We start from the raw sequence: 27,576 nt of genomic DNA, 5'->3' as shown, positions 1-27,576 counted from the left end.
TTATGCATGCTGTCCCCCCAACTCCCCAAGCCTGCTACACGTTCTCAATAGTTATCCATCTCTTAGTGAAGAGCACTCACATCTGAGTTAGGAGAATTCAGGTTCGTGTCAGGCTTTGCAGCATGTACCTCGTTGCGCCGAACTTCAATCACTTTCTTCATAACCTTCAGCTCACTGGGATGAGGGGTTGCTCTGCGCTGTAAGCCCTACCGAAGAAAAACACGCAGGAGGTTCAACAGTCAGAGCAGCATGTGCCATGCCTCAAGATTGAACTACCCCAAATAACATGTTTTATCAGAGTGTCAGAGCCCCAGCTGGACATAACCTAAATGTCACATTGCAGGATCTGATCAGGGCCTCTCCACTACTATAGCCTGTAGCTGAGAAGAGGAAAGAAAAGAGAGGCAGAGAAAACTTCTTAGAGCTCACTCTCAAGACATTAGCCTGCTCTCCATCTGATAAAGGGACTGGGGGGGGGGGGGGGGGAATTAGAGATGGGAGGTTTTAAATCGTGCTTCAGGCCTAGTAAATGCAAAATCATCAACACAGAAACCCCTAAGGGAACACACATGTGGAGTATCTTCTTAATCCCTCTGGTGTTTCTTAGTATGTCTGACAAGCCCATATACTACCAGCATTTGTGATGCTTCACTAATTCCATCCCAGCTGAGAGTCAAGAAAACCAGTATTCTAGAATTAGTAACAATGGTAAAAGCAATCAAAAAAACCCCACAAAACCCTCCAAACACCAGCAGCATATGCATGCTGCAAGGACAGATGCAAATACCATTTACTAGAAGGATTCAGATCTCAAGAGAATCTCTCTCCACAAACTACAAAAGGGGGGAGGAGGGGGGAAATGCCTGCAGAAGATTTAAACAGAGTACTCACTGAAAACTGAAACTTTTATCCTGTCCTTTGCATCTGCAATTAAAGAAAAATAATCTTCCATAGTTTTGGAGGGTGCCTGTCTACAATGCATAGCTACTTTAGTAACAGGACACTCCACAGCATGGGCTTGCACCTGGCTCCATGGCTTGGGGTGGTGGAGATTGCCAGCCTCGAGTTTGGCTGTGCAGCTCTCCCCACTGAGGGGGGATTAACTAAAATCCAGTCCTGACAGGACTCTTGACTATTAGCATCTCGCGACTACCCAAATGCTCCACGGGCAGGTTAGCAGTCACAACTCAGCTCCCATGGGACAGCTGTCAAAATGTAAATCTGCACAGAGGCTCTCAGGGAACTCTCTTTTGTACCTGGCTTGTCTCCTCAGGGCACCAAATGCCCTTCAGACTGCAAAAATACAGTACATGCCTGCAGCAGTATTACAGGGTGAAACACGAACACCATAGTGGCTCCCCATCTTAGGAAAAAAGTTTAGGTTGTGCCAGTGTCTCCATAGGGAACTAATAAGCTTCCAGAAACTCTTCTTCTTACCCGTCTCTCAGCTCCAGACTCCTCTTCATCATCTACTTTGGGTTCATCTAGGAACTGAATCACGCTGACTCTGTTTAAATTGGTGTCCGTCCAGCTCTCCTCCACACTGTTCTGCAAAAGATTCTCTGGGGAGAAAGATAACACAGTAGGAGCTACTTTCTGAATGAGCAAGGTTGTAGGCTTGGATGAAAGACAGTTCTCAACCCATTAGGGCACCTCTGTTGTATTCACCCACAGCATCAAACCACAGAGGCCTTGAGGACAAAGGGTGTAACCTCCAGATCTTATCACCTCTTGTACGTCTCCTACCAGACCTACAGCAGCTTCTACAAAAGCACCTGAATGGTTCAGTTCCAGCACTTCTTACCCAAGAACTAAGGAAAAGGTAGGATTAAGGCACAAATTGGAAGTATTGACACAAGAATACCATTGTGATAGTAAGCAAACCTCACAGACAACTACCTGGTCAACAGACCAAAGCAGAAGACTCTGAAGACTAGGCTGCAGCTTCTTTACCACCTGGCAGAGAAGCAATTTCTCAGTTTTAACCACCTCCGCCTTGTAAAGTTGCCACCAGCCATCCAGGAGCCTAGGTCTGCTACAGGTATCACAGTAACGAAAAACAGTCCAACCAAGTAGAGAGGAAGGTGCAAGGCCTCTTTCCCAAGCACTCTTCAGAGAATATGGTACTGCAGACAGTGCTCATAATGCGGTTTCTTACCTAGGCTAGGAGAGGGCTGCTGGGGAAGCAGGTAACAAGTGAGAACTTTTTCTCCTGTCTTCTCATCATCCTCTGTTTGGAATTTGAGCATGGGCTGGGACTGATTCTCTGCCAGCCACAGGGCTTTCAAGTTAAGATTTGTCAAGGCAAAAGGCAAGTTCTGCAGTCTGCAAAAGAAAAGAACTGCTGGTTAAACTTACTTGGTAACGAAGGAACTTCAACTCAGCTCCAGACTGCTTCGGCTACATTGGAGAAGGACAGCGCCAAGTCACTGCAGGATCCCTCAACTCTTACCACACTGAAGCAGCTGGCTTGTGCCCTGTGGCTCTGCCGCCACCACAGACTGGGCTCTGGTAACCCACCCTCATCAGTTTGCTAATTAGGCAGAGGACAGCTTCTATCAACAATGTGAAAATGGTGAACTTTGAAGAGCGGTTTGAGGGCAAAAAACCTATGATTTCACAGACCAGTACACAGAGAGTGTTCCAAACAGAAGCTCTGGTCAGCTTCCAACTGCTACAAAAAAACAGCAGCCTCAGCTAACAGAACTGCAGCTAAAATCTGCAGGAATCTTTCAGAACAGATCACAGATATTGGCACACCATAGGGTTGTCCACGTCACAAACAAGGCTTTGACACCAATCACCTGAGGGCTGACGACACAAAACTAAAAAAATCTGCAGGAAGGAAGACAGTGGATCAGGGATGTCCCCTAAGCTTTATTTCACACATGGCAGAATGTCCCCACACGTCTGCATTAATTCTACCCTGTATTCAAATAATAGGGAGAAGGGCTTAACAGGCAAAGCTTGAGACACACACGCCTCTTTCCAGAGCCCTAAGCAGCCAGTCTGGGCTTCTCCAAGCTGCGGATGCTGGGATCAGCACAGACCCAGTGTCTCCCAAAACACACCAGCAGCCTCTTCAGCCACATGCCTACAAGCCTGTTTACCCTCCCTGCTGCTGACCTGTTCCCGGCCACATCCAGGACGTGAAGCTCAGTGGTGTTGGCAAGCTCTGGTGGCAGGAGAGCCAGGCGGTTGTCTCGCAAGGACAGCACGTTCAGATTGGCACAGCCTCCAATCTCAGCTGGAAGGGATGTCAGCCGGTTCCGATCCACGTTCAGGTTCGTCAGCTTGGCCAGCTTGCCAAGGGACTTTGGTAAGGCCTAGGAAGGAGATGATTCAGTTGTTGCAAAAGATAAGAGTAGCAGAATAAAGGCATAAAGGCACAGAGCTGCCTTCTGTCCTAACACAGACACATTTTCAATAAAGTTGTCATTACAACTTTGGGACAGATTTTCTCTCAGGTTCACCAACTGTTATATGCCAACTTTTACCTCAGCACAGCACGCTCAGAACACCACTGGTCAAGATATTTCTCCTGTTCATCTGTCCATCCCCAGTACTTGTGTTTTAACAATCAAATCGTGAGCAGTTTGGAGCAGGGCCATTCTAAATTACACTACTCCATGACCCCTTGCCAAATGCAGTTTTTGATGTAGTCCTGCTCCCATCAGATTGGATGGGCTTCAGGACTGGCTATCCTAGAACCAGCATCCTAGCTATCCTAGAGAATTTTTCAGAGAAAAAGAACTGAGAGAAAGCAGCTTCCACCAGGGTCTTCCCAAGAGCCTGCGAGCCAGGTGAAACTGTGCATCAAAGCAGCTGAAGGGAGAGCAGCTGCAGCACGCTCAGGAATGCAGCTCAGAAGCCAGAAGACAGGAGAAGATCCCTGGCACGTGGACAGCACAGAAGAGGCAGGGTGGCTGCTGGTGTACTTACTGTCAGCATGTTCTCTGTCAAGATGAGTTCTGACAGATTTTCACAGTCCCCAATTGATTCTGTCACCTCTGTCAGCCGATTCTGGTCCACCTTGAGGATGGAGAGCTGCTTCAGCTGACCTGGCCAGGGCAACAAGCTAGGTGTGAACTAGGCCACAGAGATAATGACACTGTTCAGGCACTACCTTTCTTCCCTCCCCATCAGGGCTTGTTCACAGGTTTCACCTAATGATGATGCAGATCAAGAACCTGAACTCGTCCTGTAGAGTTCTGTTCACCAGTATCACCTGCTGCTGCTGCACTCAACTACTGCGACTACGTCCATCAAACCCTACTACCTTGTTACACACACTCTTGCCTGAAGACCCCCCACCAGGAGCACTGCCAGGGCAGTGAAGTCCTGCACTGCTCTCCATCCCGCAATACTCACCAATCCCATCTGGGATGCATTCCAACAGGTTCTGTGACAGCAGCAAGTCCGTCAGTGCTACTAGCCCACTGACCTCATTGGGCAACTGCTCCAGCTTGTTCTCAGACACATCCAGACAGACCAAGCGGCGGAGATTGCCCAGCTCCTAGAATCAGAAAGGAGACAGTATGGCTCAAGGTAGCAGCTGAGGAAGGGAGCAAAGTGGTGAATCAATAAGCCCGAACAGGTACTTACTGGAGGCAGGGCTGAGAGCTGGTTGCGGTCTAACCAAAGCTCACGCAGGTTTGGTAGCGCTCCCAGAGTATCTGGCTGTAACAGAGCAGGACAGTAATAGCATCAGTCCCTTCCACAGGGGAGAAGCTGCTCAAGGATGCTACAAATCACACCACACCTCTGCAAAGCTAGACATTGTTATTGCTTTCACACCTCCTAGAACCATTTGCCAAATGGTTTATAAAGCTATTGTGCTGGTGTGCCACAATACAGCAGCACATATGTTTGGAAATGTCTGCAGAAGGTCCCCACAGGAAACATGGAAGACAATAGCAAGGACTGTCTGGTAGCAGGCAAGACAAGAACTAAACAGGGTTTTGGAATTCTGGCCTTACGAAAGAAACTAGTCTTTCTCCTCTTCTGCCTCTCAGAGACTAAAAACATTTGGGTAACACTGGCTAACTCAACATGACAGAGCAGCACCATCAGCAATGCTAGACATGTTCATAGCATCACTCCACAACCACCATACACGCTGATTAGCGTTTGGGGTTGGAGCTAATGCATCACTGGAGAGCAGTTCAAGTGTCAGACAACTGTTCTCACAAGTAAGCTGCAGCCTTGTGCATAGCAAGCTGCACGAAGTCCTTTGCTTCCCAATTTAGGCGGGTTTCTGCCAAAAAACATTTCAGAACATTAAAAGCAGGATTCAGTGACAGCTTAATCCATAGCTGCAAAATTAAAGAGTATCACTGGATGTCACTGACTGTGAAGACAAGCTGAATTTCGAGACTGCACGGGCTCTCAGCACGCTTATGCTCAAAGTCCTCCATGGAGGCACCCAAGTCCAGAGGGCACACACCCCATGCTTGGCTGACTTCACTGCCAGGAACAACATGGAACAGTCCTGCACTTTGCAGTAGAGAAATCAAATAAGAAAGGCAGAAAGTTGGCCTAGCAGAAGTGAAAAGGAACAGACAAAAGCAGTGCAGCACATAAGTACCAGAGTCTCATTGGGAAGGAAAGACCCTTAAGGCAGCTAGATAGCAAGATCAACATCCCAGAGCAAAAGTGCTTGGAAAGAGCAGAGCAAGTTGTGCATGAGGACAGTCAGAAGTAAGACACAAGGGCCAATATGTGAAGAGAACATTATGCTGAGAACAATGACTAGGCCATGGTGGGCAGATCACAATCTTGCCAAACAACTTTCGGGTCTATTTCTTTGCATTTCAGATGAAAAACCACTTGCTTCCACAGAGGTACAGAGTTGGCCCCTACCAACCACCCATATTCCCTCCCCACCATCCCTCACCTACCAGTACTTCCAGGTCATTGCCACCAAGATCCAACTGTTCTAACTTGACAAGGAAGGAGAGTGAACTGCAAGATCCAGGGAGTAGAGAGGGGAAGAGAGAGGGGGTGGGTGGGAAAAAAAGCAAGCAAGAAAGAAGAACAGAAGGTTAGCATCTGGGACACATATCTCACAAGTTACATAATTTTTAATAACTCCTAAAACAGATGGGGCAATCCTGATCTTTTTCATAGTCCCTCTGAGCCAAACAGTTTAGGGAACTGGTACCCTTCCCCCAGGCCGGACCACCTGCACCAGGTTACCGTGTTCAGTAGTACCAGCAGTCCCAAAGCAACCAGCTTCCACTCTGTCACCGATTTGCCTTCTCGCCCTCCCACCATAAAATACTCTTTGAGCAAAAACACACAGATGACAAGACACACCTTAACACTGCTGCCCATTTTTGTAGGAAAGATGGGGACTTGCGCACAGATTAACAGATAACAGAAGAGAGTCAGCAGAGGACAATACATATTTGGGGGGCAAGGAGAGCACAGCTGCAAGGAGAGGCAGGAATGACAAACTCAGCAGCCTCAGCTTCCCCAAATGGGATGCCCATGTTGTTTGAGAGAAGGGGAAAAACAGCACTGGCACGACATCTCAGAAGAGGTCAAAACATACAGACAAGAAGCCCACTAGGCAAGATACTGTGAGAAGCCTGCACAGGAACCAAAGCCTGTCAACACTGGTGGTCCAAAGATGTGCCCCGAGCACCCACACACACATCATGACCTGGTGCTATGAAAGGCTGCAGCTGCAACCCCACAAAACCAGGATTCAGTTCTTCTGTCATGGCCCAGCTGTTCATGTGTCCTCAGCGCTCAGTCCTGCTCCATCAACTCAGCTTCCACTTCCCCAAACAGGTGTTGCTGTCTCTCAATTTACACTAGGGCAGAACCGCCATCTCAGCCCTGCCCACTTTCCCAGCCGGAATGGTCTTCAGTTATTTTTATTCCCTTATAAGGAACTGTCCTAACACAGAAATGACTATATTTCTCTGCAAATAGAGCTATATATCTCAACGCCATCCAAACTAAGGAAGTTGGGGGCTGCAAATCTGTGAGAAAGCAATAAAAGAGGTATGTCTTGCCTGGGCCAGGCTATAAAAACATTTGGGCTACAGAGGAAAAGCAGTTCTCATCTTGTGCAGTGGTGGATTTTGAGATACTGTATTAACTCAAGCAAGGTTTATCAACTGGATCATCAAAAGGATTCTGTTGTATGGCAGTCTCTCATAATGACTACATTTGCTCTTTGACTTCTCTGAAGGGTGAAACAGCCTTGACTGTCCCTTCGCACCTTCACAGTCTGAATTCCCAAGTGAGCTCTGGAATCCATGTTGATATACAAGGTCTTGCAAAATGCCTTAGTATAGATCACCCTCCACTACTGCATGAGAATACATCAACGAAAACTACCCTTCCCAAATCACTGGCAAGCTGCATCCCATCTGTGCGGGAGAGAGGAGGTGTGACAAATCAGCTGTGCAAGATGAACTGTTTCAGAACTCAGCTGGCAGCAGCAGACTAACCAATGAAATTTAGTGTTGAAAAGTAAAGGTCATTGCAAGCTGGATCTTTTAAGGAGCTCAACAACAAAAAATCAAAAAGACACTGATGCATTATGCAGTCACAAATCCACAGTACTGAAGCCCATCTACCTACTGGGCTCAGTAACCTTGAAAACTGAAAGCATCATCCATTTTGGTAAGTCATTCTACTCTTTGGCAAGATCACTTGGACTTGTTTAGTGCCATTCTTGAGCACAATTTGCAACCAGACTAAGTATAAGAGTTTCAGACCTCAGTAGAGTACCCCTGAAATTTTCTTGCCCACTGATTTCAATCTCATATTTGACTGACAGATCTGAAGAAAATTGCCTTGGCCTTCAAGATCCTCTTTCTGCTTTTGGAAATCATCCGAAAGTAGAATTTGGGAAATTGGGGAAAAATTAAAAGAAGCTGGAACTGCACTGCAGAACGGTATCAAAAACCTGGACTTATATTTCAGAGAAAACCCCCAAAAACTCATAGCGTGCTACAAGTATGTTGCTGGATGGCATACAAATCTAACACAGGGAAACAAGGGAACACCAGGCACGGGAGATCATCCCAGAAACCATAAGGGTTTGGTCACAGACTGAATTCTCAAACTGCAGAATGCTTGCTGGTTCCTAGATGGTGAAAAGCCATTAGGACCATTCTTCACTGCAATACGAAATCCTAACTTTGGATGTAGCTGTTGCCCTTCCTTGTTTATATGGTGTATCGCAGTGGTGGTACCTGTCTGCAGGAACACATAGAACAGACAGCAGTGGGTCCCGACACCAGGACCCAAACTCTTCCTGCATGCCTGTTCTCAGCCTGGCATAAGGAGCTTTAATTCTCACATTCTCCCTTGTGAGTATATTCCATGTGCAGCCACCTCAGCTGGTCTCTTAATAGCGCCTTCCTGCAACAGGGTGTTAATGTTGACAATTTTTGTGCAGAAAAGATCCAGTGACTTTGGCATCAGGAACAAGATGGCAGCGTTAATTTGAACTGTGCTTCTACACTGTGTAATCACCAGATGCGAAGTCTGGTTGCTGACCAGTGCAGACTCTCTCAGCTCCTTTTTGGAAGTGCCTTGTCCTCAGGGTCAAAGCTGACACATGAATTTTACAAGCAGATGTAACTGCTGTCATATAAAGCATTTCTTGCATTTATATTCTGCAGCTCCCAGAGGAAAATAACCATCAGGAAGAAAAGAGCATGCACCTGAGTCAGAGCAACATCTCAGAGTGAGGGCGGCATGCCCATCACAGAAGCAGCAAGACTAAAGCCCTCACTGCTCATTCTCAAGCCTTGCTTGAACCCTGTACCATCTGATGCCTCCTCTGCCCTCTTTTTTAAACAAAGCAGAGGAGTAAGGGGAGAAAGGTCAGGTAAGTCAAACCGAATACTTGCCATGAACAGTGAGAGAGCTATGAGGAAAGGTGGTAATAGTTGCATGATTCAAACATTAACTGGGGAGTTTGTGTGGGCCCAAAAGACACTGCTGTTCAAAAAGAAGGCAGGTAGAATCCCTTCCAACATATATTCAAGGAAGACTGGGGGAATCATCAGTTGGATGGATAAGCAGGCAGAAAACAAGCTGACAGAGCTAACGTAGGTTAGAAAACTCAAGAAACAACTCTCATGGGTGCCAAACCAGAGATTACTGCACAGACTCATGAGTTCTCCAGATCCTATCCACCTGATAGCATCAGCTGTACCAAGCAGATCCTCTGCCAGGAATTAATCTCTGTCCCTAACTCTCTGAAACATTTAATAAGACTTATATCTTCTCCCTTGCTGGCTTATTTTTTGTCTGCTGCAAGAAAGCCAGTTATCCCACCAATTCCCACAAACTGCTCAGCCAGAACAATCAGAAGGAATACCCAAGAAAACAGAGATGTCAGAAGCAAAATGTATCTTCAGCCGTATTCTGCTGCTCTTCAAATTATGAACTGCAACGTATAGAGTTCTTCCTATACCCACATCAGTCTATTTTTCTGTTTTTCCACCTCTCCAGGAAAAATTATTCTCACCATTTCCAGCAGCTTTCTTACAGAACCCTGTTCATTCCAAATCAATCCTGATGCAGAGGCTGAATACAGACTCTGAACGTCCTTCCCTGCTCTTAAGCCCTGTACCATCTCTCTCCCCCCTCACCCCAATTTACAGAAATCCAGCACGATACAGCTAATTTATGCAAAGCCTCGAGCCCTCCCAAGCAAAGTGCTAGAGCCTGTGCTACCAAAACAAGCCCCTGAGGAATCAGGCAGGGGACTCCTGAAGCAAACAGATACTCACGTGGGGAGAGTCTTCAGCAGGTTCTCGCGTAGCTCCAAAGTCACCAGGTTTGCCAAACTGCAAGAGAAAAGGGAGCGAGAAAGCCAGATTCACTGAATAGGGCTTCAGGGGTACAAGGAGATGCTCATATCCCTTCCCTTGGGACCACCCCTCATGATCTGCACAAATGCATCTATGTGTGTACACATGAATGGAGATGACAGCGGAAAACAAAAAAACAAAGAGGATCTTAAATGACTTCTGATGAAGGTGACTGCTCATTGCAAAATCATGGGGAAACAACACTGCGCCCAAGCTCAGGACAAGGAAACGTGGTATCACATACAGGACTGTCTATCCATAAAGAGAAAATCCCTCACGTGTAGAAAGCCAAATCCCATGGGAGAGGCACTGCACCCCACAGGCAAAGCCCCATGGGCTCTGCCTTGGCCATTTGCTAGCAGCATAAATCATTTCAACATCACCGGACAAACCACACCTGTTTGGAAAGGGGCAAACGGGCACTCATAAAATAAGGAAAGACAAAGGATTTGATAAGCCTGGATGCACTCCTTGCCTGTGCCACAGACCACAGAGAAGGAGAAGCAGCTGAGACCAGGAAAAGAACCCTTTTAAAAAGGCTGTCTTTTAACAAGAGTAATGCTTAGAGGTGCTCACACAGTATGTTCAGTACAGTGGCAAACTGTAACTGGGATGGCATGCTCTTTCCCTCCAAGTCCTGCTAGTGTCCCCACCCCAACCCTCCTCCCCATTATGCGGAATGGAGGCATACTCACTTCCCAATGTCATTGGGGAGGCTCTGCAGGGACACATCATTCAAGGCTAAATGGCCCAGGCTCCGAAGCTGCGTGAAGCCCTCTGGAAGCCTGTGAAAGCATGACAGAACAAAACACCATTAATTCTGTGCACAAAACAAACCCTAAATCCCCCACAAGCCAGTCTAACCCAACTGGTATCAACATGTGAAAAGGAGAAGAGCAGGAAACAACTCTGACTCTCGCTCCTGATCCAGGATATGCCCCATTTCTAAGACACCACAGCCCTGCACCAAAGTCACTACATGTCCTAGTGTGCAAACTTGGCTCTGCAGGACTCGAGCATGAATCTCAGGCTACGCCATGTGATCATTTAAACTTGGAAGCAAGGAAGGCTACCAACTAATCCAAACATCCATCTAAGGATATTTTTGCAGATGACACTGCAGCATTCCCTGGGACCAAGTAGTAGTATCATAACTCCAAGGTGCAATAGAACAGGGAAAGACTCGTGAAAAGAAGAAATCCTTCGCTGTTCACAGGCAGCTCCTGGAGCTTCCCTGCCCCACTGCTCACGACACAGATCTGACAACTCTGGGCCACAAAAACACTGACCAATAACTTCTAGTGTAGAAGTGCTGGTCATTCCTGCAGTACAGGGATTCTCACCGACTGAAAAAGCTTGTCCCATCCTGCCAGTGACCGGCTCCACAAGAGGGAAGCAGAGTTAAATCTATTTAAAGGGCGACTTGGGCAGTGCTTGCCCAGGAGCACAAAGGGCAGCAGGCATCTGGAGGCAGACTGGCATCTACAGGGACCCTGGCAAACAATGCGACAAGACACCAGTGCCTCAAAACGTGGTTCACCAAGACAGAGGGGCCACACTTGAATTCCCACAACATTACAGATTAAAAGCTGTAGAGACAGAAGACTGAAAGAGACAAGGCAGAGCACCCTGTTCTTGGACATCGCTCTGGGCACTGAAATATCAGGGAAACCAACCAAACAGAGAGTTCAAAGGATGGCCATGCTAAATTATAAATAAGACTGACAGAGAGCAAAAAGGACTGACAGAGAGCAGAGGATAGCATGCAGGCCTTTCTCTGCTCCTCTGTAGCACGATGAGTCCACATCCATTCTGGTTTGTGCATCGGGGTGAAGGGGTGGGGAGGGAGTAAGAAACTTATTCCAAGAAGACAAAAGTCCTCGACCATTCCCACCAGTGGCACCAGTATGACTAAAGGCTCATCAACCCAAGCCATAGGCCCTGCAATAGAGGGAGCACAAACCAGCTCTTCCATATGGTATGTGTTTCACCTCTCCAGAAAGCAGACACCTGCAGGTCTTGGCACAGGCAGGGTGGTCCCAGGCCTTGCCTTCAAGGGAAGACAATTAGCAGATGAAGACCAGAGAAAGCAAGGAAGAATGAGGAACTTTCACTCTCAGATGGACAAAATGGGTTGCACATGCCCTCCTACCTGGAGAGAGGATTTCCACTGAAGTCTGCGATTTCCAAGGATTTGCAGAATTTGATGCTTTCAGGAATTTCTGGAATGTCTGGAAAAAACACGTGAAAGAAATAAAGAGGCTTGAGAAGAGCCTACCACGTGGAAAATGGGACACCAGGTCCTGGTGACAGCCTAAGACACAGTACGACAAACATATTTTCATAGCTCAGGACCTGCAAGAGATCACTCTACAGACCTGTGAAAGGGTCCTGCCTCTTCTGTAACATGAGTGCACAGGGTAGTACTACTACACTGAGAGAAGCAGGGCTGTGAGGCACCCACTCCCCATTCAGCTTTGACCTTACCGTTACGGGAGATGTCCAGTTCCACCAGCTGCATGAAGTTGGCAACCTCTGGGGGAAGTCTCTGGATTTCATTGTCACTCAGACCCAGCTTGCGCAGGTTGAGAAGCCTAAAGAAAGGCTGTGACAGGAGAGAACAAAACTGGGTCAGCAGTAATTCTGTGGGAAACCTGCCTTCTCCCCTCAGGCCAAACCTGAGCATCCATCCCTGGAGAAAACTGCCTTCTCTCATAACCTCTCTCCCAGTGAGGTCCTCAAAGTGCAGCCACTGCACAGATGAGAACCCTGATTAAGGCCTTTTGCCCTGGTCTGTTGTAGAAGACAGACATTTAATGGGTTTCGCTTGATGATTCATTTAACATCTCTACTATACCACTGCTCTTATCCCTCCCTTCTAGAATACAAAATGGACGTTCCTTGTTTCCCAAGAGAACAGTTCATCTTAGACATTTGAACACTAGCACCAGGAGGAAGTCACTATAAAGCAGCTTGCCAGCAGACACTGCAGTGTTTATGAGCCTGGTCCAGAGAAGCCAACAAAGGAGAAACATAAGGGGACTTTCAGACTGAAGTCCTGTCCCTGCTGTCACACACATCTGCTGTACGGTATGTTTTGTCAGGACATCAGTGACAACGTCCCTACACCAACAGGGAAAGCACGTGTGCCACCTGTACTGGGCAAGAAAAGGAGCAGGCAAGCTAGCTGTAGGGCCCATGTAACAAAGAATTAAAGAAGGAAATTCCTTTCTAGAAACGCCACAGTCACAGAAATGTCAACTGGAAGGGACCTCCAGAGCTCTCCTTGTCTAACAACATCCAACTTCTTCACACCTCCTCTTGTTCTCAGAAGTCAATTATACTAGCTATAAACGGTAAACAGCAAGATTCATCAATCATACTCTTTCTAGACATCAATAGTAAGTTTACTAAATGCAACATACTATAATTATCAACTGAACAAATCTTGCAGCTGCTTCTAACTATTGTCGGACATAGGATACTGGACAGGATGGAAAACAAGGCGGTAGTGTTTGCTGCATTTCCTGGATCATTACAGAGTCCTGGGAGTAACAAACAAACAATATTGGGCCAGTGCAGAAAATGAAACTGTTTTAAGAAGTTTACCCATAACCCACAAATAGATAAAGGCTGTTGCGCACAGACGTAGTAAAACCATGGCTCTGATTAAGTGTTTGGGTTCTGCCACAGTACTCTTAAGTCATCTTTAGCCATTTATGAGTTTTAGATGGCCAATCCTTAAGAAGCTAATAACTTGACCTGTGATGCAGGAAAAAAAAAGGAGCGATGAAGCTAGGAACAAACTCAGGCCTGCGAAGTGACACACAGAAGCCACTTCTAATCCATGTAATCATCCTGTCCGTCCCACACCAGAGGCAGAAAGGGAGTTACAGTAAGCAACAGAAAATGTAATCACAGGATTACTTACACATCAGAAAACATGTCCAGAGAGTCAGGGCTGCTTACACAGACCACACTGACAAGGATCAAACAAGAATTTGAGTCTGAACCTTCCTTCTCAGTTGCCTTTCCAGTAATCCATCTGCATAAAAAGGTTGCTGAAACAGAGCTCTCCAGAAATAGTTGCGGGGGTATTGAGATGAGGTTTGAGGCGGTGGGACACCCACAACTGTCACTTGTAACATTGCAAAGAACATTAATACAGACCAGATAAAGGAGAGGTAAGAAAAGGAGATGCACAACGTAACTGTGAAAAGATACGCAGACCATGAAGAGAGGTGCTCGCCCTACTAGAGGGGATGATGAAGAGGTCTAACTTGAGAAGTTTCTCTGCCATAGATCAAAACCCCTGCAGCTTCCCATGGAGATGTCCCAGTGCAGAAGTGCTGCTAGGTGCAAGTCCATGTTTGAAGGACTGCAAGACATGGAGCAGCCTTTGCTACGCGGAGGTTGTCGTACTTCCACATCACTCCCCATACTGAAAGGGAGAAGTGCTCTGGGATGAACAGCAGTGATATGAAATTCATACTCCTGACATCCTAAAGTAGTACAGGAGACCATAATAAGCAAGAAAAGCAACAATAAGAAAAGTCCTCTTGATGCTGAACAGCATGAGTCCTTTTTAATTCAGTTTATCTAATGCAAATCAGTTTAATAAGAAAGGAAGTAGGTGAAAGTCTAAATGACAACAAAGGTTCAAGCCAGAGCAGGAGGTTTAGAGATTTGATTTGCTATTGTTTCCTAGATCCTTCTCCTAATTTTAGAATGCAAGGAAATTCCAGGCAAGACATTGTGTTGACCTGCTAGAGCCTACAAGTTGGAAAACAGCAGAGGGACAAACAGGACATCTATAGTCCAAACTTTTAGCACTTCTGCCTACGGATTTTGGGCCGTCTCAAAACAGATGTGCACACCTAAAAAAAATTAATTTAGAATAAAGTCATGCTACATGTTGCACTGCAGTATATACAAAAAGCATTTTTTGACACTATAAGAGATTTAAAAGCTAATTTCCATGAGGCAAACCGGTAGCTGTGAACATCGACTTCAGTTTTCCCTTACACTTAAGTTTTACTTTCTTAGCTAGGCCATCAAAATCAAAACAACATTAACACTTCTTTGTCACAGCAGTTAAATTGCAATAAACTGCGTGGATACCACAGAATAAACTGCGTAACAGACCTTTTACTAGCATAACTACCTTAGCGAAAATAATCAGAGCCTACAGGCACGTCTGTGAAGCCAAGTGCAGACCAAGCCTTGGAATTAGGCTTGTGACAATCTCACAATTATTCCCATCCAATTAACTTTGTTTCAGGGAGACATCTACTAAAGATCATGTTCCAAAAATGCCTTGCTTTGTATGCTACTGCTTTGTATCAGTTAAACAGCATTTTTTCTCCCCCAGTTGTGTTGTTGTTGTTTTTTTAAAAAAAGGTAACTAAAAAACTTCAAAACCTCACAGTGCTGACAGACTATTCTGTCTGTGCACAAATCTCCGATCTGTGCACAAATTTCCATTCAGCAAACAGCAAGACAACAGTAGTACACCCCACTTCTTAAGACTCACTTAAGCTGGGCTTGAATAAAATATTTCTATGTGACAAAAATTCAAACTAGTCAAAAGTCATCAGCGGAGGTCACAAAAAAAAAAAAAAAAAAAAAAAAGCAGCTGAATTACAGTGTTCCCATGCAAGGATTAAGACTTTTATACGGGGGGGGGGGGGGGGGGGGGCGGAACGGGATGCGGGGGCAAGTTAAGTAGAATCTAAGCAAGCCACCATCTAAGCAAGCTAGAATCTGTCTAGCAAAACCACTTACTCCTCATCATTAACCCCTCACCAACAGGATGAAATACAGTGAATGAAATACTGCTAGCCAAAGCACAGATACACCAGCAAGTCTGTACTTCCCCCCGACAGCCTGCTTTGCTCCTGAATGTCTTTACTATAGCAGCACAAACAGTTTTGCCAGCAGAGCACACCAACATTGCCATAACCAGTCCAGCAGATTTAACTGCCGTTGCATCACAGAAAGGCAAAGGTAGACCAGCACTGCTGAAGCAAATAAACAAGCGCTGGTTGTTCAGAGATGGGACAGTCTTCAGGAATAAGCACTTGAAAGCACAGAAGAGATGTGCTTCCCACTTATGCCAGCAAAGCTTTTAGAAAACTAGCAAGCAAAGTCTGCCCTTCTCTCTACTAGGACTACAGCTAGTCTGATGTAAAATACAGCCACATGATGTAATCAAGAACAATGCAAACGCTGCACCTAAGACGACACACAATTTTCAGGTCAATATTTTGTGAACCGGGTTCTTCAACTTAAAGTCCAACAGCCAAATTTACAAAGCAAGACTGCACGGAAGATTAATTTGTGACACTGGAAATGGAGAACAGATTAATTTTAAAATTGTTACTGGAACCAGGAGTGAAAACTTAAGCAAATGTGTCTTTGGAGACTGGCAATTATCCCTTTCTCTAATCAATGTTAAGCATGTTTCATACAGCTAGCAAAAAAAAAGAAAAAAAGAAAGTCATAAATTTAGCACTATACTGAATGTCTCTGTTACGATGAAACATATAGACCTTCAAGATTTTCTGAGTATTAAAAAAATAAATTAAATAATAACCAAATCTGCATGACCTAGATCTTTCACTGTCCAAACTAGACTGATAGAACAGATCAAAAATAGAACTTTGAGGAAAAAAAAAAGCAGTAATCAGTCACTGTTTCCTGGCATACCAGAAGCCTGAAGACCACACAGAGCAAACACGGATTAGTACAAGAGGATTCCAGCGCACAGGAATTCAGTCAGCTCAGAGTGCAATGGAACTTACCACAAATTTAAAAAAAAAAAAAAGGTTCAAGACAAAGATCAGGGGCTGTACTAATATATTAACAGCATAGTTGGGTAACTAGGGGGGAAAAAGCCTTTCTAAATCAGAATATATTACAAAGATATTCTACTGTTGAATTATGTGAATTGTTACCGGATGGCTAAGATGGAAAACGACTACAAAACCATCTTTCAAAAAAGGTTCAGGTGGCATAAATTCTGACAATATGTGGAGCACAACAGCTGCAATACAACAGATTGGAAATACATAGGCCATTGCTCTCAATGTACTGATTGGCTGAAAATTAGTATAAGGTATAAATAGCCTGTAAAGCACTCTAAACCAAAAGATAAGAAATACTCCAAAAAATTGCAACATTGAAAAAGAGACAGAAAAATGTGAAATGCAGGCTCTGCAGCACGTTTTCAGATGTAACTTCCTCATTCAGCAGCCTTTCTGAAAATGAAAGCAGGCAAACATGAGAAGTCATTCAAGATTTATCCGTAATTTCTGAAACAAAATTCAATTACTTCATTTTCTTTTAAAAAGGCAACCTAGATCCATGAATTTTTCAGTCAAAAGGGACAATGAAGTAATATCCTTTAATTCTTTGTATATCACAGACTTTTATCACAGAATCATGAAATAATTCAGGTTGGAAGGAACCTTGGCATATCTCCACTCCAACCTCTTACTGAATGCAGGGTCAGCAATGAAGTCGGTCCAGGTCGCTCAGGCCTTCGTCCAGTCAAGTCTTTCAAAACCTCCAACGACGGGACTCAAGGATCCAAAAATGCTCTGGGTCCTTGGGTGCACCACTTAATTACTGTCACAGTGAAAAAAGCTTCCTTGTCCCCAGACGGAACCACCTAGCTCCATGATGCCATGCCTCTCATCCTCCCCCACGCACTGCTGGGCTCCGTCTCCTTGATAAACTCCCTGCACACACTGGCAGGCTGCTATGAAGTCCCCCTGAAGCAAGTGTCTTCTCCAGGCTGCGGAAGTCCTGTTCCTGCAGCCTGGGCTGTCAGGGCACACGCTTCAGCCCCTGCCCACCCTATAGACCCTCTCCTGAACTCACACCAGTTTGGCAATGCCGTTCTTGTACTGGGAGTCCCACGATGGGTGCAGTACGGAGGGGTGGTCTATGGAGGGGAATAATCACTGCCCCGGTCCCTGGGTGCGCTCCTGTCAGTACAGGCAGCACGCTGCTGGCCCTCCGCGATGCCAGGGCACCCCACGAGACCCTACGAGGAGCTGAGCTTTGAGTACAGTGAACAAGGATGAAAGCCGAGCACCTTTAGCACAACATCCAGCAGGAAGAGTGGAGAGGAGCTGGCCACGTATGATACACAAAGAATGCTGCCAACAATAGTACATGCAACGTAAAGTCAAATTCACGGGCCTGTTTGCATAACCAAATAAAAACCCTCAAACGTCCCTTTTTGCTGTAGCCAGGCAAACACCGAAGTGTGCAACCAGCATAAACAATGGACAAGAATCATCAAAACTTTAGGAGACCCCCAACTGTGACAACGCTTTCACAATTAAACCGCACCAGTCACTCGGAAGCTACGCTTACAAGGGTGACACAGCTACTCACCTATAAATGGGTTGGGTTCCCAAGAAACTCCAGGTGAGCCAGTGGACCACCGTGAGCTATTTATTCTAGTCCTGTTAGAGTACACAACACTTGCTTGTCAGCTAGGTGCAACTAACCACAATTAAACTGGAAAGACTTTACTTCTGTCTTAATGACAACTGACACCTCAGCAAATTTGGAAGGCCCACTTCAATACTGAAATATGATGATATATGCAGAAGTGAGAAAGGATAAAACCCCAACACAATTACTAATGAACCTCTTGATTCAGACCACTGCCTTTGGAGTAATTTTATAAAAGAAAAATACTGGGCTAATAGAGCGGAATCACTGCTATGACAATCAAAACTATCGGGGAAAGAAATGGTCAGCTTCAAAGTGAAATATTACAAGCAGAAAGCCATCCTGACCATATAGTACTCACCTTCAATGGTTAGGTCAGTCCTACTCAAGGCACACAATAGATTGTGGGTTTATTTGAGGTTATCCTGAGAAACAGTAACAGACTCGGCCAGTTTGTGAAAACAAGAAACACTGGTAGCAGCAAATACAGGCTCTGTTTGGCAGATTCACCTTTGGCTTCTGCTGAAGAACCGAAATACCTGTGTATTGAGAAAGTCCTGAGCTTCACACACTGACTCCAGGGCCACCGATCTAGGACACATTTGTTACTGATAATGCGAGGATGCCTGACACCCCGTTTTGCAGAGCTTCTTACTCAGTGAGACACAAAAGCACAGAAGTTCCCAATCCCATGGAGTTCAGTATACATGAGGCATTTTGCCTGTACTTAATTTATAAGCCAGGTTAGTCCATGGCTCCAGCTGTGGTGTTCACCAGTGGTGAACTCTTACATGGGAAAGCAAAACGAACCTAAGAAGGGGGAAATACACAACGGATTTAGAAATGAGTTTCTGGCCTCCTATCCTCAACATGCCACGACTGCTCTCAGCAATGCAGATGGGTGGCATTATAGGTGGTGCTGGCCAAAGTTGAGAGCAGAGATGCCTAACTCCTGAGTAGAGTCAGTCTGACAGTCCCTTGTACCCCTTCCTCATTCATTACACGTGAGGAACTCTGACTGTCCAACTCCAAAACTGGCTGCATCAGCCACCTCCTGTCCTTGCAAGACAGAAAAGAGCCATCCACCACTACCTTCACACACAGCCTCTATCAGCATGAGGCCAGGATCTCACTGCCTGTGGACACTAGCACACAGCTTCCAGCTAAATTAAGAAAGCAAGGTAAGTTTCTAGAAAGCCAGTGTCTGCAAAACTGCTAAGCAGTTATGTAGCAGGCCAGTGAGTGAGTGATGCCAATCTCCAAATTCATCCAGTTCACTCAAAGAGGCAATCTGCATCACAGAGGCAGGTCCAACAGAACCACAGAATGGTTGAGGTCAGAAGGGACCCCTCAAGATCAACTAGTCCAACCTCTGCTCAAAGCAGGGTCAGGGTCAGCTATAGCAGGCAACCCAGGGCTGTGCCCACTCAGATTTTTAGTATCTCCAAGGAAAGACATTCTGCAGCCTCACCGGGCACACGTTCCCGTATTCAACCACCCCTCCAGTAATAATAATAATTAAAAAAAAAAAAAAAAAAAAGAAAAGAAAAGAAAAAGTGTTTCCTTATGTTTAAACAGAATTTCCTCTATTTCACTCTGTGCCCATTACCTCTTGTCCTGCCACTGGACACTACTGAGAAGAGTCTGGCTTGGCTCCATCTCCTTTGCTCCCTGACATCCTACACACATCGGTAAAATCCCCCTAAGCCTTCCCTTCCCCAGGCTGAATAGTCCCAACTCCCTCAGCCTCTCCCCCATATCACAGATGTCCCAGTCTCTTAATCATTTTTGTGGCCCTTCACTGGACACACTCCTGTATGTCCATGTCTTCCCCACGCAGGGGGAGCCCAGCATCGGACCACAGCTCTCCAGGTGTGGTTTCACCAGAGCAGAACAGAGGTGAAGGATCACCTCCCTTGACATGCTAGCAATGCTCTTCCTAACTGCTGGTCAACTTGTGGTCCACCAGCACCCCCACTGTTTCTGCACAGCTGCTTTTTAGGTGATTGCTTGTACTGCTGCATGAGGTTATTCCCCCCCAGGTGCAGAAATTGGTATTTCCCATGAGGTTCCCATGGGCCCATTCTTCCAGCCTGTCAAGGTCCCTCTGAACAGCGGCACAACAATTTGGCTCATGCCAAGTCAGCCGCAGCATGTACAGACACAGCAAAGTCATAAAGGGCCCTTGGAAGCCCAGCCTCTTGTCTGTAACAGGCCCTAGAAAGTGTCTGAAGGAGCTTGCTTCCATCTTCCTCTCTGCAGTTAGCACGCTTCCAACTAAACTGTGTTTCTTCAGCTTGCTGACATGACGTACTTCCTCCAGACCTCAGTCCTGCCTCTTTGGCCATCGATGTTCGATGTTCGTATCTGTGAAGCTCCCAGCATTAGTACTGAGGATGCAGCAAAGCCCCAGGACATGAACAAAAGGCTAATGGAGCTATTAGGTTAGCCTAGAGAACCACAGTAGTCAGATAGCGATGCTGGGAATTTGGACACCACCCCCAAGTGCTCCCTTTCTGCTGCAGAGTAACGCTTAGCTGAGCCTTGCCTCAGCAGAGCGCCTTGCTCACTTATTCAGTCAGATCAGAAGGCGGAACATGAAAAAAAAGGAGAAAGGACAATGGATAAAAGGATCAGAACAAACCTTCTGAGCTACCATTCAACTATGCCGTTTCCCAGAAGCAACAAAATCCTGAGGGCAGGCATGGAAAGGCAACCATTGCCCGAATGGGATTAATGGCCAAAGAGCCAGCCTGGCACAGCGGGGCAGACAGCGTCAGGCAACCCCAGCCACCCTGTGCTGCCAACACCAGCTCTTCAGAAGAGGCACAGTGGAACTGGCAGGAGGCAGGGAAAGGGCTTCACTCCTGGAACAACCCAAGCAGTCTGATGATGCATGGCAGGGTCAGGGATGCAGACCTACTAAGCCCACCAAGCTTCCCACACACACTGCTGGTGCCCGTGACGCTGGCATCCAGCCCACAGCAATCACGGCTGCAGAGTCCCTGCAATGTGGCCAGAGCCCTGTGCCCATCCATGATTCACACAACGGCAACACAAGCCCGTGTGTCCTACAGCTCCCATCCCACCTGCAGAACGACGCGTCAAGCAAGCAGAGAAAGCCGTTTGGGTGCCGAAAGCCTGGGACTCGGAAAACACTGACTGCTTCTGCATGCACAGTGCTCCCCACTTCCAGGTTGGCCCCAGGCCCAGGTTAGTTTCATGATTCTTTTCTGAATCTTTGTTTTCTTGAGGCTATAGCAAAAGGGCTTCTGGCCCACCCGAGGCTGAACTCCAGCTCTCCCCTCACCTACTGCTGCTGAGGCAAGGAGATCCCCTCTGCACTCCCTGCTTTAATGCACAACACTGCTTCACACGCATCTCAATCCCACACATCTGGGCAGAGGCATTTGTCCCGTTTTACACCCGGAACATCAGTCCTGCTGAAGGCACTGTGTCTAATCCTGGGGGAAGGGGACTAGGACATGGGGTTCTTTGTTCCCCAGCATCACCTTGCTGCTCTCCGATCACCAGCCCCCACAATCCTGCCTGTACCTGCAGAAGAGCCATCTCCATGGTGGCCAAGAGGGCGGGAGGAGGGCAAATGGACACCTGGGCTCCTCTACCAGTTTCTCCGGAGAAGGAGCAATGCCATCCTGCAGCACAGACAGCTCAGGGGGCTGCCTTGGTGTTAGGACCCCTGCTGCAAACAGCAGACAGGGTGGGGGTGGCTGTCAAGCGCCATCAGGCTGTAGGGACATTTCTCCCCTCAACTAACCATGCTTTAAATAGACTTCAGCGAAACACTTCATAAAGACGGGGCATTTCTCAAGGTGAGGCGGCTGTAGCACTACTGAAGGGGAGCAGGACATGTGCCAGAGGAAGAGGATTCAGACACCCAACTTACATAACTGTAGGGCCACAATGACCTTACACATAGGCCAATGTCTTTGAAACAAGGCAGTGACAATTTACAGATCTGGAGTCCAGGAGCTGGGTCTACACTGTAAACACAGTTTGCACACCGGAATTGTACAAAACCTTTTGCTTCTGCAGCCAAAACTATCCAGGTGTTCCCAAGCTCTGCTACCCAAACAGTGGGTCTCAGATGCCTCCTTTTCCTCAAAAACAACCTGTGACAACCCAGGCTTCCTCAGAGACAAAGGCCTGGAGACAGAGGTGTTTGGCCCAGGTGATTTTGCTGCAGGGACTGAGTACACCAGCAGTGCTTGCTGTTTTACTTCTCCTCCAACACAGGCTAAGGGGATCCAAGGCAGGGTTTTTGCTAACCTTTCCAACCCTCAAGTGCCAGTGATAAGGACAGGTCCTCCTTACATCTCATTACTCTTAAGAGAATTTCAAGCTCAACTCTCAAACCCTGCTGGTACAGTCCCACCACCTTCAGCAGGACAGCACAAGCTTAATTAAAGGCAGGATCACAATGTGTAGCAGGAAAATAATTACACCTCTCCTGGTGATTCACAAACAAGAAGAGGGGCTGGTTTCCCATGCCACCAGGGGCTGGGCTCACAGCAGCACACAGCAGAGCTCCTATGTTTGTCCCCAACCAGAGCAAATGCACAGGACTGTCACTGTGGGCAGGTGGTGTCCGCCAGCAGTGAAATGCGGCGGCTTGGGCAGCTCCTCAAAACACTCACAGCAAAACCAGATCACATATCTGAGCCCTGTGTTTCATTCACATCTTCCTGGTTAAACACAGGCTTGACATCTTAAGAATTGCCCATGGAGGAAGCAGAGACTTTGCTGCATGCTCCACAGCCAAGGCGCCGGCACGCAGGAGCACACGTGTCTGCCTTTCCAGTCTCGGAGACCTACAGGTAGGAGAAGTGTGAACAGAACTGGGGTCCCCTGCTTTTACATCTGTGATGAAAGAAAGAGCTGTTCTTTGACAACTGTGCCAGTGGTATTGCCTTTGGGGAAAGCCAGCTGTGCAAGATTCAAGCAGAGCTGGAAGCAAAAACTGCAAAGCAAAACATGTGGGAGTTGAACAGCTCTAAGGTTAAACTCAGTCCTTCCAAGCCACTGTCTTACAGGTGAGGCCACATAACCAGAAAGACTTCTATCCCACAGGTGGCCAGCTTGGGCAGGATGCCAGTCCCACAGGCTGTACAGCTCCCTTAGCAGAGCAGAGCCAGGGGCATCCAGTTAACACTAGGTTGCATCACCAGAGCCATGAACGCAAGACACACCTTTCCCTGTATTAAGCGAAATGATGCAAGCAACGTATATTCCCAGAAAAGCTAGATTCAAGAAGGAAGATCACTCCACCTGAAATCTAGTGAGGATAACAGTTAATGGTAGCAGAGGTCAAAAAGGCAATCACCACTGCCGAGAGATGAGAACATCAGTTTGGAGCTCCAGCAGAGAGGCGGCACCTCAGCCCCTGCCAGGCAGCCCTGGTGCCACGGGGAGAGCGCCACTACGACTATCCAGGTAGACCCTTGCACCCGGGCGTTCCTCAGGGCGCCTCACACCAGTTACTCAGAGGCTCAGCCTGAGCCACCCAGGCAGGCATGGGATGAGAGCACAGGCAGTGGATACAGACCACTTGCCATCCTAAAAAAGCGGTCTTCCCAAATAACCGACTCCAACCTTAGCAGCATTTGATTCTTCGCTCCTCACAGCATTGGCCACAGATACTAAACTGGCTTAAGGGTGAGCATCAGGAGGATGGGGCCAGGCTCTTTTCAGCTGTGCCAGCAACAGGACAAGGGGCAACGGGCACAAACCACAACACGGGAGGTTCCATCTGAACATGAGGAAAGACTTCTTTACCTTGAGGGTGATGGAGCACAGGGACAGGCCACCCAGAGAGGCTGTGGGGTCTCCTCTGGGGACGTGCAAAACGTGCCTGGATGTGACCCTGCAACCTGCTCTAGGAGGACCCGCTTTAGCAGGGGGGGTTGGACTAGACAGTCTCCAGAGGCCCCTTCCAACCCCCACCATTCTGCGATTCAGCCTCTTCTGGCCACAAGCACATAATCACAAACACCTGAAAGGCAGCAGCCCAGCAAAGTCCCAAAGAGGAACAGCTGACACGCTGCAGCAGCCGAACACCAGGCTCAGCAGCCTTCGGCAGAGCTCCGCTTTGCACAGCCCGCCGTGGCAGGCCACCTTCCCGGTGCTCCAGCAGGCAGGGCAAAGGGGGGCTCTCCTCCCCAGCGGCCCACACACAGCACAGGAGGAGGGGACGCTCCTCGCCTGCCCACCCCCGGCAGGCCCACGACAAGAAGGAGATGCAGGGAGGGGCCTGGGCAGGGCAGGGCAGGGCAGGCATGCCGAGGGTGCTGAACACGGGGGGCTCCGCACACCCCCTCCCCCCCCAGCGGCGCTCAGAGCTGGGGAGCCCTGGCACACACACAGGCTGCTCCCCGGCTGCAGGGACACGGCCGTCCCCGAGGCAGACTGGCCGGATTTCCGACTATTTAACCCCACGTATCAGGCCCTGAGGAATGTATTTCAAATATATAAAAGTACTTAAGCGTCAGGAATACATTCCAACTAAGACAAAGCAAGTTGTCTGCAAGCCAAAGGCTCTCCAGCTGCCTCTTCCCAGGCATTTAAGCCGGGACTGAGGAATGCAGTCCCCTCTGGGGCCGGACGGCAACTGTTCTCCCTGAAGACAGCACGCTGCTCGAGGACAGCACACAGGAGCAGAGCAGAATCTCTGGTCCAAATTAAATAACTAACTAATCCAGCGCCACAGAAAGGAAATCCCCAAGCCAGAATTAGATCACGACACCACAATTAACACCTCGCTATTGGGAAGAGCTGGGGGGTGTGTGTGTGTGCTACTGACAGAAGCAATTTGTGGTCTCAGACTGCATCTTAAACACAAAAGCCTACAAGTGCATAAACAGCAGGTCCCCCCTGCTGAAACCAGAGCACAAGCGACCCCCACCTCGGTCCTATACAGTGGCCTGGGAGGAATCCAGAGGACAAGTGCCATCGACCCATCAGCATTCCCTGCCGCAGACACGGAGCATCCAGTGGCATTTTCCACTGAAATACTGCAAAAGCATTAATCTGGACAGACTTGCTGGGATCATTCCATGGGACAGCGTTCTGGCTGCGGGTCAAGAAGCAAAACCTAATCTACACCAAACACTATCCGAAGACCTCTCCCCCCCTTTCTTACCTACTCTACATTTCTGGCTTTTCACCCAGCCCCCTCCCCGGCATACCAGCACCTCGGGAATGGCCTTCTGCAGGATAACAAAGGGATCCAACCGACCAATCTAGTTTTTTTCTAAACCATCTTCTGACCAAAGAAGGGTGAACTAGCAATTACAAAAAAGCAATTTACTTATCTGTAATGCCACAAATATTACCAACGGGGAAAAATGCCCCAAGAGCTATACAGTAACCTGCTCTGATTGTTTCAAATAGGATTGTATTTTCTTGAGGCAGAAATCATTATCACCCTGTAAGTTTATACACAGATGCATCTCCAGCACTGAGAGGCACCATAAACAAACAAACAAACCGACCCAACAAATAAGCTCTAACCCTGAAACTGGGAAATTGAGACAAGGCAGACAAGATCAAGTTGATTAACTGGAATAGAGCAGGGCATTCGGACTACAGCAGACTGTACACTCAGGGTTCGTGGAAGCACATTCTGGGCACTGGAAAAGCCTTAAAGAAGAGTTAAGTGTCCCCATGTGGAAGGAGACAGCAGGAGATTCTCAGGCACAAAAGCCACAAACAACTCCTCTGAACAGGAAGAGTACAAAGAATAGGAAGGTGCCAAAGCAGCTCTCAGGGGAACAGCTCAGACACACACCATTAAATACCCTGAACTAGAAATGGAAAAAAGGAGGAGTCAGAAACCGAAGAGAACCTTGCAGTGCGCGCAAGAACTCTGCAGGCGGTCACATCCCTCTGCTTCAGCACACAGCGTGTCTTACCATCCACCACGCTCTTTCACCACTGTTCCCTGCATCATTCCAGTTTCTGTCAGGGAGATGGTGAAACAAGGTTATGAAATTCAGGAATATTCAAGGGGGAACGTATGTAACGGGTCAGAGGAGACCCAAAGAAGTTAACCTAGTCCTGTCTTCACCTCTAACCATCAATGAAACACCACCTAAAACATTCCTGGAAGATATTCAGACAATAGCCAAAAGAACTAAGGAGAGATCTTAGAGATGCAAGGAGATAGGGTAATGAGCAAATGCTCTGTAGGGCCACTGTGATACTGCATTTACACTTTAGAGGCAGCATCCTGAACACAAGCAAGGCAAGGTGAACATATGTCAGTGATTGTCACCAGGGAACAGGCAGAATACCGTAAGGTGCAAACTCGTTCCAAGCAGCAAACTCAGCAGCCGATGCACCCAAAGACATGGAAGATGTCACGAACCACACGACAGAGACACATCTAGAGGTTTACAATTACTGGGTCAGCTGAACCCAGGGGAAAGGCTGAGTAGGTGCTTTCATTGGTGACCTCCCTACATCATACAAAACCAGAGCAATGGAAGATTTGGTGAGAGGCAGCACCATTTAGGCTGTAGTCACCTAAATGATCGCGAACTCTTTGCTTCACTGAATCTCTTTGCCACTCAGTACACCTTTTTACCTCACTTTTACACGTAACTCAAGCTTTCTCTAAGACCTGAGCTCCTTTTGAGATCCACGTAAGGCAGCACACCCACGCTCTCCAGCAACAAATCTGACTACACACCTTGGAGCTCAGAGAGAAGTGAATATTAATAGTCAATTCTTATTTGTAGACCTTAAAGCATAAAATCATTTCCGTGCTCTTTTCTGTTCCCTTGTTTGTATGTCCGAGAAGCATATGTCCAAGAGTTTTATTAGCTCTTTTTTCCACAACTGAGCCTCAGCTATTACTGGTCCAGCACAAATCCTAAATCCCCCTAGTCACCTCCCAGGACTTATAAGACAGACAGTTACTGCACTGAGAGAAAAGAATGAAGGTGAAATGGCCTTCACTTATTTCAACTTCTGGGCAGCAAGCAGATCCAGAATACCTGGCTTTTGGAGAAACAAAGCCACATCCATTTGTACACATTAACTCATAGGGCTCCTGAACTCCTGGAAGGAATAGAGAGGCATGCCAACTCTGTGCACAGGTCTCACAGCAATCAAGTGAAACCAGTTTCTTGACTGGTTTTGTTAAACAAATGCAGCTTGCAGTTTTGACAAAGCCTGTGATGCAAAAAATTCAGGTGCAGAACAAGAGAAGGTGCCCACCGCACACTCAAGCCTTAAT

General features: G+C 47.2%; 1 protein-coding gene across 24 annotated transcripts in view; it reads right to left on the bottom strand.

Moving 5' to 3' along the window:
* The window catches only part of SCRIB (scribble planar cell polarity protein), a 116,208-nt gene that overhangs the window by 82,625 nt on the left and 6,007 nt on the right, over positions 1 to 27,576 (bottom strand). For all 24 annotated transcript variants that reach the window (XM_055799323.1, XM_055799322.1, XM_055799299.1 and 21 more), the window contains exons 2-13: positions 12,336 to 12,453; positions 12,001 to 12,079; positions 10,544 to 10,633; positions 9,768 to 9,824; positions 5,901 to 5,964; positions 4,606 to 4,680; positions 4,372 to 4,516; positions 3,943 to 4,061; positions 3,127 to 3,326; positions 2,159 to 2,325; positions 1,438 to 1,562; positions 81 to 206 (exon numbers count right to left, since the gene is read on the bottom strand). In XM_055799323.1, coding sequence (XP_055655298.1) covers positions 81 to 206; positions 1,438 to 1,562; positions 2,159 to 2,325; positions 3,127 to 3,326; positions 3,943 to 4,061; positions 4,372 to 4,516; positions 4,606 to 4,680; positions 5,901 to 5,964; positions 9,768 to 9,824; positions 10,544 to 10,633; positions 12,001 to 12,079; positions 12,336 to 12,453 — 1,365 coding nt within the window. The remainder of the gene's footprint in view (positions 1 to 80; positions 207 to 1,437; positions 1,563 to 2,158; positions 2,326 to 3,126; positions 3,327 to 3,942; positions 4,062 to 4,371; positions 4,517 to 4,605; positions 4,681 to 5,900; positions 5,965 to 9,767; positions 9,825 to 10,543; positions 10,634 to 12,000; positions 12,080 to 12,335; positions 12,454 to 27,576) is intronic.

The sequence above is a fragment of the Falco peregrinus genome, chromosome 3, assembly GCF_023634155.1.
Source record: "Falco peregrinus isolate bFalPer1 chromosome 3, bFalPer1.pri, whole genome shotgun sequence".
NCBI classification, from domain to species: domain Eukaryota; kingdom Metazoa; phylum Chordata; class Aves; order Falconiformes; family Falconidae; genus Falco; species Falco peregrinus.
Note: the sequence above shows the minus strand (reverse complement) of the source record. Positions and strands in the feature narration are given on the sequence as shown.